This window comes from Dipodomys spectabilis, unplaced genomic scaffold, assembly GCF_019054845.1.
Source record: "Dipodomys spectabilis isolate Male_0828 unplaced genomic scaffold, ASM1905484v1 ptg000289l, whole genome shotgun sequence".
In the NCBI taxonomy this organism is placed as follows: domain Eukaryota; kingdom Metazoa; phylum Chordata; class Mammalia; order Rodentia; family Heteromyidae; genus Dipodomys; species Dipodomys spectabilis.
In genome coordinates this window covers 904,943-924,377 of record NW_024870966.1, presented here as the reverse complement: position 1 = coordinate 924,377, position 19,435 = coordinate 904,943, and the positions used below count along the sequence as shown (strand labels likewise).

The following is a 19,435-nucleotide window of genomic DNA, read 5'->3' as shown; positions in this document are numbered from 1 at the left end:
ATAAGCAGGAAAAGTTGAAAGTGGTGCTGTGGCTCAACTGGTAGAGCACTAGCCTTGAGCTAAAGAGCTGAGGGACAGCGCTCAGGCCCAGAGTTTAGGCACCATGACTGGCAAAAAAAATACATAAATAAAATAAAAAATATATATAAAAGAATCAGAATTCATAATAATAGAGTGTGCATGCTTGGGAACTAATTTATTATGTTCTCAGGCCTTTTTGGAAACCTCTACTTTTCATTGACTGCCCATGGCCTCAGCCTGTATTGATAATTTTGATGGCTCTCAAGTGATGGTACAAATATCCAAATGGCCTTTGACAGAAAAAAGGTTTTCTACCCCTGTTTTAGAGGGGTGGTAGGGGCTGGGAAGGTGGCTCAGTGGTAGAGCGCTTGTCTTGCATGCATGAGGCCCTGGGTTTAATTCCTTAGCACCACATAAGCAAAAAGAAAAAAAGCCGGAAGTGGTACTGTGGCTCAAGTGATAGAGCGCTAGCTTTGAGCTGAAGAGCTGAGGTACAGCACCCAAGCCCAGAGTTCAGGCCCCAGGACCGGACCCCCAAAAAATAAATAAATAAAAAATAAAAATAAAGGGATGGTAAAGGACCATGAATAAAATGAGAAAATTTTTAAAAGTAACCAAATAAAAAAGGATGGAAAAAGATATAGACAAATAGAAAGCAAATCATAGGATGATAATCTAAACATCAATACATCTATGACATGAAATGCTGAAGAATTACTGTATTTATAAAAAGTAAAATGGAACTTGGATAGTGGATCACAACTGTTATCCTAGCTACGTGGGAGGTAGATATCAGAAGGATCACGCTTTGATATCAGCCTCTGAAAAAAAGTTACTAGAAAACAGAAATGTGAGATCTCAGTACTTAAGAAGACAGAACAAGTGAACAACAACAGAGATAGAGAATATTTGAATAATCAAGTAAACATGACTTATTTAATTGTAGAGGGAGCACACCTTGGTGTTCAAGGTAGCCTAGATTATTTACAAAAATGATTATATATGCTCCTCATAATGTGGTGCCTAACATTTGAAAGACCTTAAATCATAAAAGTATGTTCTGTGATTTAAATTACAAGTCAATAGCAAAAAGATAACTAAAGCACATTTTGTATGTTTGAAATTTTAAGACTGTGCTCTCATAAATTCCTGGAAATGAGCAATTTGGAACCAAATGTTAGTGAATAGTAATGTTAATACTACATTATCATGCCTTGGATTTAAACCAAAATCTTTTAAGGAAAATTTAACTTTTAAAATATATGTTAGAAAATAATAAAGTTATAAAATCACTGGCTTTAGCATTTATCTCAGAGAATTAGAAAGAATAACAAGTGGAAGCCAAAGACAAGTAAATCCCACCCTCTGCCCATAAACCCTGGAAGGATAGGAACTATCAAGGGAGCTGTGGTACAGAGCAGTATGAGGGAAGTGCTGAATGTGGCGGATGATCCAGCCAGGTGGAGTAGGGAAGAGAGGACCTGACTGATCACCACAAGCAGAGGCTGCTTCCTTGGGTGGTGAGCAGAGTTGAAGATAGAGTGGACCATAGTAAAGTAGGATTGGGAGAGCAAGGCTGGAGAGGGCAGATTGCACCCAAATTTTTAAAGCTCTTAAACCCCAGGAACTGCATCTTGGTGTGGGTAGAATAAAGATGTGAGATGGATTAGAATAAGAAGGAATGAACTGTGGGGAAATGGTGATTGTGCTGTAGGGTAAGTGAATTACACGTCATCTATTATTCTAAGATTAAAAAGAAAATCTTTCAAACAGTATCTTCATAAATTTGAATCCAAAACTCATGTGGTAGTAAAACTTGATCTAAGCTCATGTGAGAAACCTAATGGGAACAATCCTATATTTTTTCCCAGAAATCGTCCCAGTCTCTACTGGGTCTCCCATGATATATGATATATGTTCTATAATACCTTCTAAATTTGAAAGGTTATAAATTCTGGTGCACATCTGGCCCCAGGAAGCTTGAGCAGAACCTGTACCTGTTGGTAATGAAAAGGAAGAAAGATATGTCAGGGACACATGATAGGGTTAAGAGAAACAATATGAGACTCACTTCCTCAGTAGTAACCTACCTTCTATGGTTGGAAGAGAGGTGGAGCAAGTTACAGAATTCAAAGATCATACTGGTTTCGAAAAATACTGAGTTCATTAGAGGGGACTTGAAAGAGCAGAATAATATGGATGTTAGAATGTTTAATTCTGTGTACAGAAAAATTGTCAATTTGGCTTATAAGGGAAATGTGCAGTGATTTTTCAGTACACTGGAATATAATGAATGATATTCTAAGAGTATAAGATGTTTAGTTACAAGTCTTGCTGATTTCTTCACTGTGAAGTGTCTAATTTACTCCTGCCACCTCTCAAAAGTTCAAGTTCTCATGAGTGCTTGCTGAAACAATAGATTACACCTTTACCTTTTACGTTTATCTTTATACCCTGGACCTTTCCCCAGTCTGTTTTGTTTATTTTTCCCTAGGGTGACTTACCATGTCATGCATTTTCTTGACCTTTTGACTCTTCATTTATCTAAAGAGCAAAGGCATGCTCCCCTAACAAATTTTTCACACCTGGAACTCACCAAAGTAACACCACAACGGTATGACTGTCTTTTCATCTTTGTGTTTTCCCATTTGGTTTCTTTTCTAGTACTTTTCCTCTGTCCTTTTTGCAACCTAGACCTTCTATTTGCCTGTTAAATGTTTGCTCAGCTGTTAATTTCAGTGTCTGGGGATTATGTCTCTTCTTCTATAGCACTTAATGCTACTGCTGTAGCTCTTAGTTTAGCAGTTTGTAGTGTATTTAATTACCAGTTGGGATATCACCTTTGTAATAGTGGGAGCTACTTGACAACAGGATGCTGATTAAGCATAGTCTTGAATTAAGTTTCAGTATTCATTAGATAAATGTGCCTGTCATGCTGCTGTTGACCAGATGGTTCCAGTTCCCTGACTTCTGGATACATGGTAGAATTGTATTTGTCCATCCTATTGAAGTTAGATTTGGCCAAGTGAATTTCTTTGGCACACAAATTGTTAGTGAAAATAGTATGTACACTACTTTTACACTGCAAGTAAAACCCTTAAGATTGGCTTTGCAAACAATGCTCGATAGGAAATGTACTCATTACTCATATAACTGTAACCCTTCTGTACAATGTTTTTAACGATAAAAAACATAAGAAAAAAAAGATTGGCTTTCTAGTTCCCCAGTGTTGCCCTAGAGGGATACCACAGAGTTCAGATGATGGAGGCTTACTTAATCTGGTCCCCTGGTGAGGATAATATGATACAGATGGTATGTAACATGAGCAAGAAAGAAAACTTTGCTGTGTCTTGGTTATGTTAGCTTTTTGTTGTTAATTTTTTTCTAAACAGTCTTTAAGTAGTGCAGGTTGTCCTTGAACTTGTGATCCTCCTGCCTCTGCTTACCCCGGTACTGGAATTATAAGCATGTCTTACTTTAATCTATTTTAAAATTTATTTCTTTTGGAGTAGGCAGTCCTGGGACTTGAATTCAGGGCCTGGGTGCTGTCCCCTGAGCTTTTTTCAAAGCTGGTGCTCTGCCACTTGGGTCACAGCTCCACTTCTGGCCTTTTGGTGGGTATTTTGGAGATTAGAACTTTTCTGCCTGGGCTGACTTCAAACTGTGATCTTAGATCTCAGCCTCCTGAGTAGCTAGGATTACAGGCATGAGCCACCAACACCTGGCTAAAGTTTATTTTTTATTGAAATGAAATCCATGTACCCTAATATCTACCCTTTTAACAGTTTAGTCATTTTTTTTAGTGTAGTCATATACTTGTACAGACATTACCATTGATCTTAGAACATTTTTAGTCACACAAAAAAAGAAATCTAGTACCCATTAGGAATCAATCCTCCTCTTTTCCCTTAGTCCCAGGTGACCATTAATCTGCTTGTGGATTTGCCTGTTCTGGACAGTTTGTACAAATGGGATAACTTAGAAGTGTTTTCAATGTTCAGTCATGCTGTTGCATAGTTAACACTTAATTTCTTTGTTGCTGAATGCTGTTCCACCATGTGGATGTACCACTGTAGTTTAAACTTCATTTAAAATTTTTAGGTTTCAAAGCCGGGCGCTGGTAGCTCACGCCTATAATCCTAGCTACTCAGGAGGCTGAGATCTGAGGATCTCGGTTCAAAGCCAGCCCGGGCAGAAAAGACCGTGAGATTCCTATCTCCAATAAACCACCAGAAAACTGGAAATGCGCTGTAGCTCAAGTGGTAGAGGGCTCGCCTTAAGCTGAAGAGCTGAGGGACAGCACCTATGCCCAGAGTTCAAGCCCCATGACAGACCAAAAAAAAAAAAAAAAAAAATTAGGTTTTGAGCTTTATTCTTTTTCTTTGGATCTTTGGATGTATTATGTTATTTATTGTATCTATTTATTTATGTTGGTTGTGGGGCTTGAACTTAGGGCCTGGGTGCTGTCCCCGAGCTTTTTTTCCACTCAAGGCTAGCGCTTTATCACTTTGAACCACAGCATCACTTCTAGTTTTCTTGGTTATTTGGAAATAGAAGTCTCACAGGCACTCATGGACTTTCCTACCCAGGTTGGCTTTGAACCATAACCCTCAGACCTCAGCCTCCTGGGTAGCTAGGATTACAAGCACCTGGCATCTAGCTTGGATATATTATATTAAATGAAGTTTTGAAAGAATGTTTTTCCTTTTCACCAAATAAATATTGGGATTTTTGATAAAAGTAGTGTTATAGTCAGTAATGATTAGTTAATTGGTATCTTTTTCAGTGAATCTTATCCCCAGTAAACTGTGTGACAGAATTGGTTCCTGAGCCAGGCCATGACAGTAAGTTCCAGTGTTAATATCAGCATAGAGAATACTTTAGGAGGAAGGGTGAAAATGTTGCTGGTTTTTAATTCTTGAATAGGATGGGTTTACAGTAGTTTAAAAAGTGGTATACATCAACTGTTTTGCTTTTTTTTGAGACACTGTTTGAATGCCCTGACAGGCCTCCAAGTTGTAATCTTCTTGCCTGCCTCTGCCTCCCCCAGTGTTATCAGCTGTTTAAAAGGAAGTTAACTAATTACATTTAAACTATCTTAATATTTAGAGTAATTTTCATGTCTTTTAAGGTAAATATAGTTTGGTTTTCAAGCTAAATATGATTTGACTAAGTCAATAATGGAAATTAATACAAAGTAAGCCAGAATTTAGTCAACATTGCTTAACTGATTCCATGTAAAGGTTTTTTTGCTATCCTGCTTATAAATGGAGCCAAGTTTTCTGGTGTTTAAAATCAGGGTAATGGTTGCTTTGCTATTTGTTGTCCAGTGGGTGGCAGTATAGTTCAGTTGGTTGTTTTATGGGCTTTGAAATTTTATGGCTTTTTAAAGGCTTTACTGTTTGAACTACAAAGTTTTTGTTTTTGTTTTTTAATCACATTTCTTCCCAAAATACACTATATTTTTCACTAGAGTGAAGAAGCGTTTAGATAAGAAAATTGCCAGGTACCCTTTTTTCATAGATTGCAAATAAAACTACTACTGCCAGTTAGTAATACTAGTCATTACTAGATAGTAATTACTTATCAGTAATAATATATAAGTGTTCCACTGAATGTTTTTCTAAGTTACTTAAAGATCTGTTTTTAAATCCAAATCCAAAATGGAATGTTGACCGTTGTTATAACAAAGTTCTTATCCTAGAGAAGTTGACTTTGTGTAGTTGGAGTCCTAAGTGAAATGATAAATGTATTCTTTCTTATGTAGAAGACTATGTTAGACTCAGTTGTACTTTATTGTAACTGTTAGTTAAAAACAATTCTTTCAGCTTAATTAGAAGCATGTTATGTCTCTTGTAAGTTGAAGTTTCGTTTTGTTCTTTAAATAGTATTGGGTTTGAAATAAGGACCTTATTCTTGGCTGGAGCTCTACCACTTGATCCATGCCTTCATTCCTGCTTTTTTGCTGGAGATAGAGTCTCACGGGCTTTTCTTCTTGGGCTGACTTGGAACCACAATGTGCAGATCTCAGCTTCCTGAGTAGCTACAAGCTAGAGCAGAGCTATCAGCATCTGGCTCAGTTGTAAGCTTTTAATTGCTTCTAAAGTTCACTCATTTTTCATCTGTAACTTTTATGTTCTATGTTGTTCTTTGGAAATATTATCTGTAAGGTATCGTTGGTACTAATGGTGTTGCCTCTGGAGCTTTAACTCATCTGCCTATGGTAGTATGTTACTGTTCTAGAAAGTCATAGAATAAATTAAACTAAGAGTACATTGCATAAAGGTTGGAGGCTTGGCTTAATTGGTAGAGTGCTAGCCAATGAGTAAGTGGCAGGTACCAGGTTTGAATCCCAGTCTAGGACCTAAAAAAAAAAAAAAGTATATTACATACTAGTTGTCTTTGTCAAAAGTAGTCATGTAGAAGCAGATACATTTTTTAAAAGAAATTCCTATTGCTTTAAAAATAATAATATGGGTATTTGAGATTACATTCAGGTCCTTCTGTTAAGGTATTCAAAATACCGAAGCTGTTCTTGGTAATGTAGACAGCAATAGCAAGAGATGATGAAGAAACAGTCCAACAAAAGTTTACCCAGCCTAGAGGTGTGGCTTAAGTGGTAGAGCACCACGGCCCTAGAAAGAAGCTGAGAGAGAGTGCATGGCAGAGTTCAAAATTCCTAGGACAAAATAAAAGAGGAAAAGGAAATAATTTCCACTTGTTTCCTAAATCTCTAACATTTTGTGCATGTTGTTTAGAGTAAGTCATTGTGTCCATGAATAAATCATAGTTACTTTAAAGGCTTTATACAGAAGTTTGTCATATAGGCCCTGTCTGCATCTGGGCTGTTGAATGTTTAATTCTTAAGGGTGGTTAATTTTTTTTTTTTTTGGTATTTGTTAGGATTTGATTGAATGTGAGACATTGTATATAAAAAAGCAGAGATGATGTTTTCTTCTGTCCTTCCTTGTCCTCTTTGGAGTTGTTCGTGTGGTTGGACATAGCAGATGGGAGACAAGAAAACCTTAGGTGTGATTATTGCTGGGTGCTGGTGGCTCATGCCTGTAATCCTAGCTACTCAGGAGGCTGAGATCTGAGGATCGTGGTTCAAAGCCAGCCCAGGCAAGAAAGTCCATGAGACTCTTATCTCCCAATTAACCACAGAAAACCAGAAGTGATGCTGTGGCTCAAGTGGTAGAGTGCTATTCTTGAGCTGAAGACTTCAGGGACAGTGCCCAGGCCCAGAGTTTAAGCCTCATGACTGACACCCCCCCAAAAAAAATTATGTTAACCAACTTTTTCTGATTAAAAATCAAGTGGGATGATGTTCTCTTGGTACTTTAAGCTGAGATAAAACTTAAAGGTTTCATGGTAGTATTTGTTATCTCTGAATTTGATACTAGTTAAGAAGCTGTTACATTTAAAAGAAAATTGACCTGTAGTGTAACTCTAGTGTTTTTTTTTTTGTTTTCTGATCATAGTTGCAGTGCAGTCTTCTCTTCTGGTATAGTAGCTGTTGTGTTGCATGGATAGTCGCTACTCAGCCCTCCCTTGAATCCCAAACTTCTGTCCTGAACAGTCCTGTTACTCCTTTGAAGAGGTCTAAGGTCGAGGTTTCTAAATGTTTATTAACAGCTGCTGACTTAGCTGTTTATTGAACCTCCGGAACCCCCTGAGATTCTTATTACAAATGTGTACTTTTAGAAAGTTTCTGAGTCAAGGCCTAGAAAAGAATCAGCTGCTTCTAAGCCCTTCAGCTGATTTGGTGAGCCACTTCCCACTGGTGTGTGGAACTGTTTTTTGTTCCTAAACTTGGTCTTCTCTTGTGAAGCAGAAAGTGCAAAGTACCTCTTGTTGAAGTGCCAAGATTGTGTTGTTTTGAGGCCAGAAATACCTTCTGGAATGTTCGTCTAAATCCCTGCAGACTTTGGTAACAAACTGGAAAGCCCAGCGTAGGTGTCCAGCAGAAAGAAACTGATGACATGTCCAAGTCATTATTACAGTTGTGCTGCAGAAAGGAATTTGACCTGAGTGACATGATAAATAGTGATCAAAGCAGGCTATGAAGTACCTACCCATGTTTGTTGAAACAGACAAGGTAGACACATGTGCAAGAGAAAAACAGGGAAAGATTCCAAAATGTCAATGGTAGTATCTCCAGTGTGGACAACTGAGTATTTTTCTATAACTGCATTTTTTAATTTTTAGAAAAATTTTAGTACTATCTTCTTGAAGATTTTTTATTAGTGGCCTTGTTAGGTTTTGTTAGTTCTTTCCCCTTTATCCTTTCTTCTTTCTTTTTAACTTGGAAAAGTCATTTATTTGAAGACTGGTTTGTGAAGATAAAAAACACTAGCACAGTAATTTTTTAATGTTTCACTTTAGTGGGAAGTGGATGGGGGGGTAGTTAGGAGGAAGATAAATATGATTATTTAGAATTTTACATCCACAGTATCTAGTCAATCACTATTAAAATCGTATTAAAAAAAAAGTTTGGGCACTGGGAAGGTGGCTCTGTGGTAGAGTGCTTGCCTTGCATGCATGAGGCCCTGGGTTCGATTCCTCAGTACCACATAAGCAGAAAAAGCTGGAAGTGGGGCTTAGGCTCAAGTGGTAGAGCGTTGGTCTACAGCTGAAGAACTGGGGGACAGCGCACTGGCCCAGATTTCAGACCCCACAACCAAAAAAAAAAAAAGTTTGTTCCCTCAGTTTCATTAAATACATTTCAAGTGCTTAGCAATCACACGTGACTAGTGACCACTAGACTGAACAATGGGCGGTACTGACCTAGATCATAGTAAGTCTATTGGCTAGTAAAATTGTTTAAACAAATCCGCTTCAAACTAATATACATTTAAATAGAGGATTTGACCCCCTCCTAACTTTCTTATTTAATTCTATTAAAGATGATAAGTTTTAACATTTACCTTCCTGTAAATGTACATTGATCAATCTTGCTTTAAGATGTTTCTCACATTTACTGTAGATGTATATATTTTTAGAGGTCATTGATTGAGTAAAAGTAGACACCCAAATTACTTTCTTTTTATATAATGAGGGTATGAGATTATCATTCTTTCCTTAAGGTATGAGACTGGGACTTGAACTGGGTAACTGACGCTTTCACTCATTGGCTTGTACTCTACCAACTGAGCCATGCCTCCACCCCTAGTACTAATTTTTTAATTTAAATTTTTTTTGAAAATTGCTATTTACATGCTAACATCTGTATGAAATTTTTCATTGTTATATTACCCATGGTAATGAAAATTGAGCTATCAATACATGAACTGATTAAATAGTACACTCAGATACTGTTTTCAAGAGTCGACATTGTTAAATGTTGTCCTAGGATCCTTTAAAGCCTTTTCAGAGGATCTTCATAATCAAAACTGGCTTTCTACTCCTATTAGGACGTCTACTGACCCCTTTCACTGTGTTGACATTGACTCTGGGGTACAGAAGCATCAGTTGATGAAACTGAAGAGTCTTAGTATAAATCTTAATTATCACATATATGATTAAAGAATGAGAATGTCCTAGGAGCAGTGAAAGTTAATTTTGTTCACCTGTGATTTCCAGCTGTGACTTATTTTTTGTGAGGAAGTTTTAAGTTGTACCCCAAAGTACAGTGGTAGTTTTGAGAATGAGCACTGAGGGTGTGTATGAGTTTTGAGAAAGCCAGCTTTTGACCCCCCTACAGAGCTCCATTTGTACTTGAAAGAGTGAGTATGTGGGTACTGGCAACTCACTTTTATAATCTTAGCTTCTCAGAAGGTTGCTATCTAGAGAGGATCATGGCTTGAAGGTAGTAGCCCAGACAGAGAAGTCTGGGAGATTCCATTTAATCAGCAAAAGCCAGACTGGAGGTGTTGTGCAAGTGTAAAGTGACAGGCTGTGCAAGCTCAAGATTCAAATCCTAGCGGCAAAGAAAGAAAGAAGTGACTGAGCTTAGCTGTTCAGAGTTAGGCATTTGATCAACATTTTCTCAAAAATGAGTAAAGTCCATACAGGGGAAAGAACTGGCAGTATTTGTTTGCCAGTGTTAGAACTGTGGGAAATAGAGCTACCACTGTGACTTTAATAGCTTCCCATTTCTTTTTATTTTTATTTTTTTGGTCGGTTGTGGGGCTTGAACTCTGGGCCTGGGCGTTGTCTCTGTGCTGTTCAGCTCAAGGCAAGTGCTCTGCTGCTTGAGCTACAATGCCACTTGCGGTTTTCTAGTGGTTTATTGGAGGTAAGAGTCTCATGGACTTTCCTGCCTGGGCTGGCTTTGAACTGTGATCCTCAGATCTCAGCCTCCTGAGTAGCTTGGATTACAGGTGTGACCCACTGGCACCCTGCTGCTTCCCATTTCTTAACACAAGACTCTTTGGACCAGATAGGTGGCTTTACTAAAAATGTATTTTCTTTTAGTGTACAGTGAGGATGTGACTTGGTGAATTAGTATTTTCCAGATGATCAGTATGAGATGTTAGAAATATATGCTTTAAAGTAGAAGATAAACCAGAGGATTGTAATATAATTGGGAATAAAATACATTGGTAGCTTCAGAGTTCAGAATTCACTTTGCAACTAACCTTTAAGAAACTACTTGTCAAGTTTCAGGGGAAAATATCTGTAATTGCCTGAAAAGGCTAATAAATATACTTCCTTTACCATCTACATATCTTGTGTGAAGGTAATTTTTTTTCATTTACTTCAAAACATGTCACAGTTGCTGCAGTACTGAAGTAGATATGAGAATCCAGCTGTCTTCTATTAAGCCAGGCTCGAAAGCGACTTGCAGAAATGTCAAAATAATGCCACTCTTGCTAAATTTTCATTTTATGTAGGAAAACGTAGTTGTTGGGATTTTTTTCATAAAAAATGTTAAGATCTTTTCCTTTTTCATCCTCTTTCTTTCAGATAATCTCTTGCTATTTCCTGGGCTGGTATTGAATTCCTAAGCTCAAGTGATCCTCTCTTCAGTCTCAGATGTGTGTGTGTGTGTGTGTGCATACACGTGTGCGTGCATGCGTGCACGCACACTTGAGCGCATGAGCGCACACGTGTGCATGCATGTGTATGTGCTTGTAAGCTTTTTGGAATATTTATTTTTAATAGTAAAAAGTGGTGTCAGAGACCAAATGTTTGCTAATCATCAGACTAAAACCAATCTCAAGATACATGTTAGGAAAAATGAAGATCATAGTGTTTATATGGAGGCATTTGTGCAAAACCAGCTATAAATGCTTTATATGCAAATTTTTTCTGGAAAGATATAAGTGAATTAAGTGCTAGTTGCTTCAAAGAAAGAGTAAAAGTGGGACTCTAAACACATTTGAACTCATTTGAATTCTAAAGCACAGAATGCATTTATTCATCACATACACACAAATAGTGAGTGAGACGGGGAGGGAGAGAGGATTTTAGAGAACAGTGTATTATGAAAGCCACAAGTGTGGTGCAGTGGTAGTGATGTCTTGCAGAGCCAGGGGAAATTGTCATTGAGGTAATCAACATACATAGCTTGCATAGCTTGCGTAAGGTCTGGGGCTCCATGCCAGCATTACCAAAAATAAGTAAATCAGTCAATAAATAAATAGAGGTTGGAATGAGTTTCTGGTGATTGCTATTGTTTTTCTGGCTTCTGGCCAGAGAAAAATTTTGTTTAATGTGGAAGCCAAATAGGATAAAATAATATAAATCAACTAGATAGCATTTTCCCAATGGAGCCCAAAGTATTCTGAATGTGAGTTCTTCAGAAAGAACATTTGATTAGATTTTTCAAAATGGCATTTGTTTCCAGCTTCCTAGAAAAGACTGTGTTTATTTTAGAAGACTGTTTATAACTTATAGTCTTGTCATTTAAAAGGTTTTGAGTAAGTGCTGTATGAAAGTAAAAAAGTTAAGCGTTCTGACATTTGATTCAGTACAAAAAGTACTCTTAATACTTACAATCTTTGAGGGCTTGGGTATACTTGAAAGGCGTAATAAAGGAATGCAATTTTATTTATTCTCTTTGCTGTTAAATGTACCTTTTGATCAGCATTCACATTTTTAACTTGGATAAAGTGTTTTTTTATGAAAAGAGAAAATTATTTTAATGCAGCAGCTTTTAAGGTTTTCTTTACTCACAATACCTGTACAACTTGTTTGAATGCTGATATATCATTTCCAGAGTTCTTTGAAGCAGCTTAAAAGATGATATTGTATGTGATTGTGTTTATTAATGGTAGTTAAAAGTTTGCCTGTGATGTGGAACCATTTTCTCCATGTTCTTGAGAATGCTTTAAAAAATGTTGGAGTTTTCTAGATTAAATGAAATGTAGCTAATTCAAAAAGAAAACTCTGACTAATTCTACACATATGAAAAACATGATGTTTTTCACAACACTTCTACATTATTTTCTTTGACTCTCAGCACATCCTCATAGTAGCACAGTTGGGTATTTTTTCCTAATTTAGTATAGAGATTGAAATTCACAGTGATAAATGAATTGGCCATTGCATATAGCTTTATTAATAGTAAGATAGAAATTTACATTAAAAGATAGATTAGATTTAGATTGAACATTTAGGTTTCAAAAATACTTCATCCTTAGAGAATATATTTATCCCTCTGTCTGTCCTGTGTTACAGGAGCTCTGGTTAGATTGGAGGTGAACAGGAGAGACAGCTCTTGTCCTCTAAGGATTTGCAGTCAGTGGCAGAGCCCACTCACTGAGAGCAGTGAGTGAGTTGCTCCCTTGAAGGGCCCAGGGGCTTCAGATAGTTTTGAAGAAGTGGCATAAATTGTAAAGAAGGTCTGAGGGCAAGTGGAGTGGTGTTAGGCAGAAAGAATAGTCCAGGCCTGAAGCTGCACATGGATGTTGTTTGCAGCCTGTTAGTAGTTCCATGTTGTAAGCTGCTCTTGAAGAGAGCCAGAGTTTTAACAGAACTGAAAACTGTGAACTTAAGATGCAAAAAAGGAAGGGAATACTTGAAAAGGGTGGGGTGGGGTCAAGGAGAAAAGAGTAGATGAATGAAGAGGAGGAGAGGAGGAGAATGCAGTCAAGAATTCAATGTATAGCCATCAAAATTCAGAGGAGGGAAGGGGTGAGTGGTGAGTCGGGAAGCATGATTGAGCATGTTGAAGGTAGTGGCGCGGATCAAGGTGCATTGCATTCATAAACTATTAAGTGGCAACTCCTTCGTAAATACTTAAGGATAATAAAAAAATAAAATCTGAAAAAAGAGGGGTTCAGGGTAACAAAACGGAATTTTAATACTGTAGGGCTCAGTTTGACCAAGGAAGAAAAATGGAACTGGTGTACTTAGCATGCATCAGACTTGTAGTTGCTCGTTAATAGAAGATAAATTTGAGCCATGAAGACAGCTCCCCAGACAAATTCTAAGCTTCTAAGTAGAACTGAAAAAAAAATGTAATTTTACTTTAAAATAGTAGGAGACTATTCAGATATTTCTAAAGTAGCTTGGGAATGGCTTCATAATTTTGCATTATTAAACCTAATTAGGTTTAATAATGTTAAACATGATCTATTTTCTATAGAGTCTTAACATAATTAGATTTAATAATGCAAAGTTAGGATTTAGTGTGGCATTTCTTAATGTCTTGTTTAAATGCAAGACATTGTGTTTAAGATATGGTGGTCAGATCCTGAGTCTTTCACATGAATACATTTTGTTTGGTGTTTTGTATCATGCCCATTCCACCACATCCTGACCCACGAATGAATTTTCAGTTGAATACCTAGATCTATCATTTGTTAATTCCTTAAGCAAATTACTGTCCTGCTTAAGTTTCTTCAACATTAAAATTAATTAGAGCTGGGCACCAGTGTCTCATGCCTGTAATCCTAGCTATTCAGGAGGCTGAGATCTGAGGATCGCGGTTCAAAGCCAGCCTGGGCAGGAATGTCTGAGACTCTTATCTCCAATAAATCACCAGTAAACTGGAAATGTTGCTGTGGCTGACATGGTAGAGTGCTAGCCTCGAGCTGAAGAGCTCAGGGCCAGTTCCCAGGGCTCGAGTTCAAACCCCATGACCGACAAAAACAAAACAAACAAAAATAATTAGTAAAATAAAATGACATATCGATCGATGTGCTTTTGTGGAAATACAATGTCTCGGCTTGGTCTGCTACCAAAAAATAATCAAGTAAAAATACTAGAGTGAGTGACTTAAAACAAGGTCAGTTGTTTTTATAGTTCTGAAGGTTGAGAGGCCCAAGATGAAGAGGGCAGCTGTTTCAGTTCTGATGAGAGCTGTCCTCCTGACTTAGAGGTGCTGCTATGAGCTGCTCACTGGAGCCCTCATACAGCCTTTATTCCCTGAGCCGCATTGTGAGGGTAAGGGTTGGGGTGTGTATATGAGTAAGCTCTTTGGATCTCTTTATAAGCACAGTATCCTTATGGATCAGAACCCTACCCTTTATGACATCATACTTCCTCCAAATATAGCTGCACTAGAGATTGGGACTTTAGTTTTAGGAGGACAAATACATTAAATCAGCAGCACACAATAAAACTGAAGTTGTTTTCTTGATAGCTTTGTGATCTAGTATTTTGATATTTTGTAGTGGATTTATTATATAGGAGGTGCATTATTCTAAACTCTAGAGCTGCCAATATTTGTGGATTATTTGTGTCCTTGATTTCTAGCTAGCATTGTTTGTATTGTTTAGCCACAAAGCTATTTATAACCAAGCTCACTTAGAACTCTATATGTTACTGAATCTAAGATGATTGTAAAAAATCATTAGCCATTCTAATAGTATGTTTGACTTGTACCACTTCCTTGAATCCTCCCAATATAGTCTGGTTCTTATAGAAAGTATCTGCAAACATCAGTGATTTTTTTTTTTAATCATACTTGCTGTCTTTTTTTTGCCAGTCCTGGGGCTTGAACTCAGGGCCTGGGTGCTATTCTGAAGCTTTTTTTATTCTACTAATTGAGCCACTGCTCCACTTCCATCTTTTTAGTGATTAATTGGAGATGAGTCTCAAGGACTTTCCTGTGCTAGCTGACTTTGAAACATGATCCTCCAATCTCAGCCTTCTGAGTAGCTACCATTACAGGCATGAGCCACCAGCACCCCACCTCTTACCTTTATTTTTAATGTTCATCTTTACTCATTAGGAGAACAAGCCTTTTAATTAATACATTCAGGTTGTACAGTTTTTAAAATGGCTAAACCAAAACTTTGAAACAAAGAAGTCTTCAGAGTATAAATCTCTTTTCTTTAATGTAAACTTTCACATGAATTTTGTGTTACTTCTAAATCTGTTTGCATTTCAGTTTGTGCTGGAAGGACTTGCATTTCAGTTTGTGCTGGTTTCCCCAAATGATCACATTTATGTTCTGTCTCACAGGCCAGCCCGCCAGATCTCTATATTGAAAGATTTAATATAGCTCTTGGACAGTATATGGGAGCACTGCAGAGCATTGTGCCTCTTTTCATATATATGGTGAGTTAGAACTGTTGGCTCTTTTTCAAAAAATTATAAGCATGTTCTATTTTCCATAGGTCAAAATATAATCAGCTAATTGTAAAAAATAAAGCAGGAGAGATTCAAAGTGATCTAAATAAATAAGGAAAAATACTATGTCCTGTAACAGAACACAGGAGGGAGGCAGTCTCCATGATGGTTTGAATCTCTGGTTCTTTTTTAATGACCACATTGTTCACCTTGTCCTCAGTTATGAAATGCCCGAAAAAGCTTGCTCTTAGTTGATTAGGTTGTGATGGGTGTCAACCTTAGAGCAAAGATGGTCCCTGTGCAATGCCACAAGCCAAAAGAGTCAACTGAGTGTTGAATAGAGTGTGTATTGACTAGTGATCAGTACATATGCATAGCCTACACTTAGCCCAAATAGTGAAAAATGGTACCTTTCACAAGTGTGTCCCAGAGTTGTCTTTAGGTGCTGATATATTTAAAAGTTATATCACCCATGTGGTGCCATACTGTCTCTACATTCCTATCAGGTTAATATTTAAGATCTTGCAGTGTTCTTTTTTTTTCTTTCTTTCTTTTTTTTTTGTTTTGTTTTGTCAGTCGTGGGGCTTGAGCTCTGGGCCTGGGCACTATCCCAGAGCTCTTCAGCTCAAGGCAAGGGCTCTACCACTTGAGTCACAGCACCACTTCCAGTTTTCTGAGTGGTTTATTGGAGAGTCTCAGGGACTGGCTTTGAACAGCAATCCTCAGATCTCAGCCTTCTGAGTAGCTAGGATTACAGGTGTGAGCCATCGGCACTTGACTCTTGGCATTGTTCTTTTGGAGATAGTATGCCTCATAGTTTTTTTTTTTTGTTTTTTGTTTTAATTCTTCAACTTTATGCAGAAAGACATGCAACATAGTAGTGGGACTTTTGTTTGATAATATATGTTTTTAAAATTGGTGTCTTTATTAATTGATGCTTAACACTGTATTTAATGTTTTAGTTCATGAGATGAATTATTTTTCCTAATTGGTACACTGGAAATAATCTTCTTCCCTTTTTCAGAATAAGTTTTACATTGAAACCAAGCTTAACAGAGACTTAAAAGATGACCTTATAAAGCTGTTTACTGAACACGTTGCAGAAAAGCACATTTACAGCCTAATGCGTAAGTAATTGAATTTATTATAGGGTGTGAGACCACTGGCCATAATGTCCGTTTCTCTTCTCCACTCCCTTGTCTGAAAGTATTGTGGTATAAACTCCAAAGTTGACATATTTTGAGCCAGGTAGCAAGAAGTCTTGAGGCCCACTTTATTCTATAGAGATAAATGCTGGGAAGTTGGAAAATGTGGTTTGAAGATCACTCAGTGAGCTGGTTTGCTAGATCATTGGACAGTATTTTTTGCCTAGCATGATACTTGCTGCCTTTTGCCCTTTCCCCCTTCCCCCTACATGCAACTAAGGGGAAATATTCTTAGGAATTTCTCTCCTCACTTAATGCCACTGGCTCTGAAAGGAGTGCATGTTACACCTGTGAAGTGGCAGCATGGAATTCTCTAGTTTTTTACTTGTTAATTCAGAAACACTTCTTCACTGTGGTATAACTTTGTGCTAAGCTTCTTAGCTTCTTGTGGCTGTGAATTTTTCTCTTTTCTGACCTAAGATTTGTGAACTGTTTAATATGCCCATGTAGATGGTTGAATAAGGAGATCAAAAACTTAGTTGTCAGCTTTTCCTCTCTCCCCGTTCCCAGGTTGCCTGCTCTTTGCAGAATGTAGCATACCATCCTATCTTCCCTGGAAGAATAACCTCTCCTCTCCAAGTGGAGTTCAGGGCCCTGGCTCTCTGCTACCTTTAAGAGCTCCTACTTTATGCAGCTCCTAGCAAGACATGTTTTAACAAATGGCATATATTTGGATTTGCAATATGTATTTTCTTGTTTTACTGTTACTGTTCATTACTGTCACAATGAACTTCTACCAGAATATACAGGAGGATTGTTCCAAATTTGACCAAGAACTTTTCCATTTGAAATTTAAAAAAGGAATTGTTAAACTTGGGGTCACTTTTAGAAAAGGTCACATTTTCAAACAGTAGTGGATGGAGAGGATCTATGCTTCCTTACTATGTTCACAGAGATTTCAGAGTCTAGAATGGAGGTCCAGACATACATTTAAAAAAAAAGACTACAAAGTTGTTTACAAACATTTCTGAACATTATCTCATGAGGTTTTTCAGTTACTGATTTTGACCATCTAAGTATTTCTTCTGATGTTGACATTGTCTTGGTCTTTTGTTGTAAAATGCAGCACATTTTTTCCTTGTGAAAATTCTATAGAGGAATGTTAACACTCTGGTAAAAATGCCTATTTCCTTTTTTTGATTTTTTTTTTTATTGTGAAAATACTGTACAGAGGGGTTACAATTACATGGGCAAGATAGTGAGTACATTTCTTATCAAGCATTGTAGCCTCCTCCTTTGTTTACCCTTCCCATCCCTTCCCATCCTCCCTCCCCCCTCCCAATCCCCCCCCCAAGTTGTAAAGTTCATTTTCATCATGACAACTTGTACTTCTCATTGTTGCAACAGGTCCACCTGTATCCTTATTTAAACGACTTGTTTTTCCCCTTCCCCTCCACAAATTATACTGACATCAAATACAGTGAAAGCAGGGGTTATACTGTGGGGGGAGGGACATACCAAAAAAATGCCTATTTCCTTTAAGAATATTTTTATATCTGGTATGATTTGAAAGTCAACTTTATTGGGCATATGGAAAGAGGATACTCAAAAGAGAATATCATACTCCCTTCAGAGGAAGAAAAACATGAATGGATACCTCTTGTACATCATGTAGCCTGATTTTCCATAGAGATGACATTTAAAGATAAACCTTTTGCTTCTTAAGTTTAAAATTCTATATAAGTTGTATAAAACAATTTATGAGGTATTACAGAGGTATTACAGGGAATTGTACTTAGAATAATGGATGGAGAAAAACAAAGAGGGGGTAACAATGTTCAACAAGAAATGTACTCATTGCCTTTCTTTAAAGTTACCACTTGTCCCATTGGTTTGGGGTCCAAGGGACTCTAAATGTTTAACAATGTTGTGTGGAGGATTGTTACCAAGATTTTTTTCCAGCACACACGCACAACACACACACACACACACACACACACGCACGCACGCACGCACGCACACGCACGCACACACACACACACACGGTATTACCTATTCTAGGTCTCTTTCAAATAGTAACTTAATTCTCATAGCCCTATAGAATAGTAGTTACTACTAGAGAAACAGGCAGAGATCAATATTAATTGAAAGCACAGTAACACAGTCTTTACAGAATGTTTTTCTCTTGTTACACATTTTCTATCATCCCCTTAATACAGCAAGTATTCACTTTCTGTGATTTTTCTAAAGTCTCATTTGATCAGTAATTTTCTTCTTTGGACATCAGATACATTTGGAAATGCTAGTATTCCATTTATTATTGCTGTGTAACAAATCATCTGGAAAAAAATTGCTAGCATAAAACAGCAGCAGTCTTTTACTTTGCTCTGCAATTTAGGAAGGGCCTGGTGAGAGAGTTTATCTCCTCTGTTCAGTGTTGGTTGATGAGGCTCAAATGGAGTTTTCAGTGTGACTCAGTCACATGGCTGGTGAGTAAGTTGGTGTGGCTTTTGTTTCTTTTGTGTTACTTCTGTGAGTGAATGTCTTAAGATAGGAAACAGCAACTCCTGGGCAGAGAAAATTACCATGTCATTCTGTTGGGTGAGCAGTGATAGGAGCTCGGACTCATGGTGAGAGAATGTGTATGTGTCTCTTGATGGGCAGTGTCCTTTCTCAAGTTACTATATCAAGGCCAAAAGAACAGCTTGTATGCTTTAAAAAAAGTAATATTCAGTGTTCCATGTTATTTATAAATAGGGACTTCCATAAACAAAGTCTTGACTTCTCACTGGTTTTCTGTCAGC

At 37.5% G+C, this 19,435-nt stretch overlaps 1 protein-coding gene across 1 annotated transcript in view; it reads left to right on the top strand.

Moving 5' to 3' along the window:
- The window catches only part of Cacul1 (CDK2 associated cullin domain 1), a 71,699-nt gene that overhangs the window by 34,970 nt on the left and 17,294 nt on the right, over nt 1-19,435 (top strand). Inside the window, exons 4-5 of the mRNA XM_042701347.1 lie at nt 15,379-15,474; nt 16,511-16,613. Of these exons, the coding sequence (XP_042557281.1) occupies nt 15,379-15,474; nt 16,511-16,613 (199 nt within the window). The remainder of the gene's footprint in view (nt 1-15,378; nt 15,475-16,510; nt 16,614-19,435) is intronic.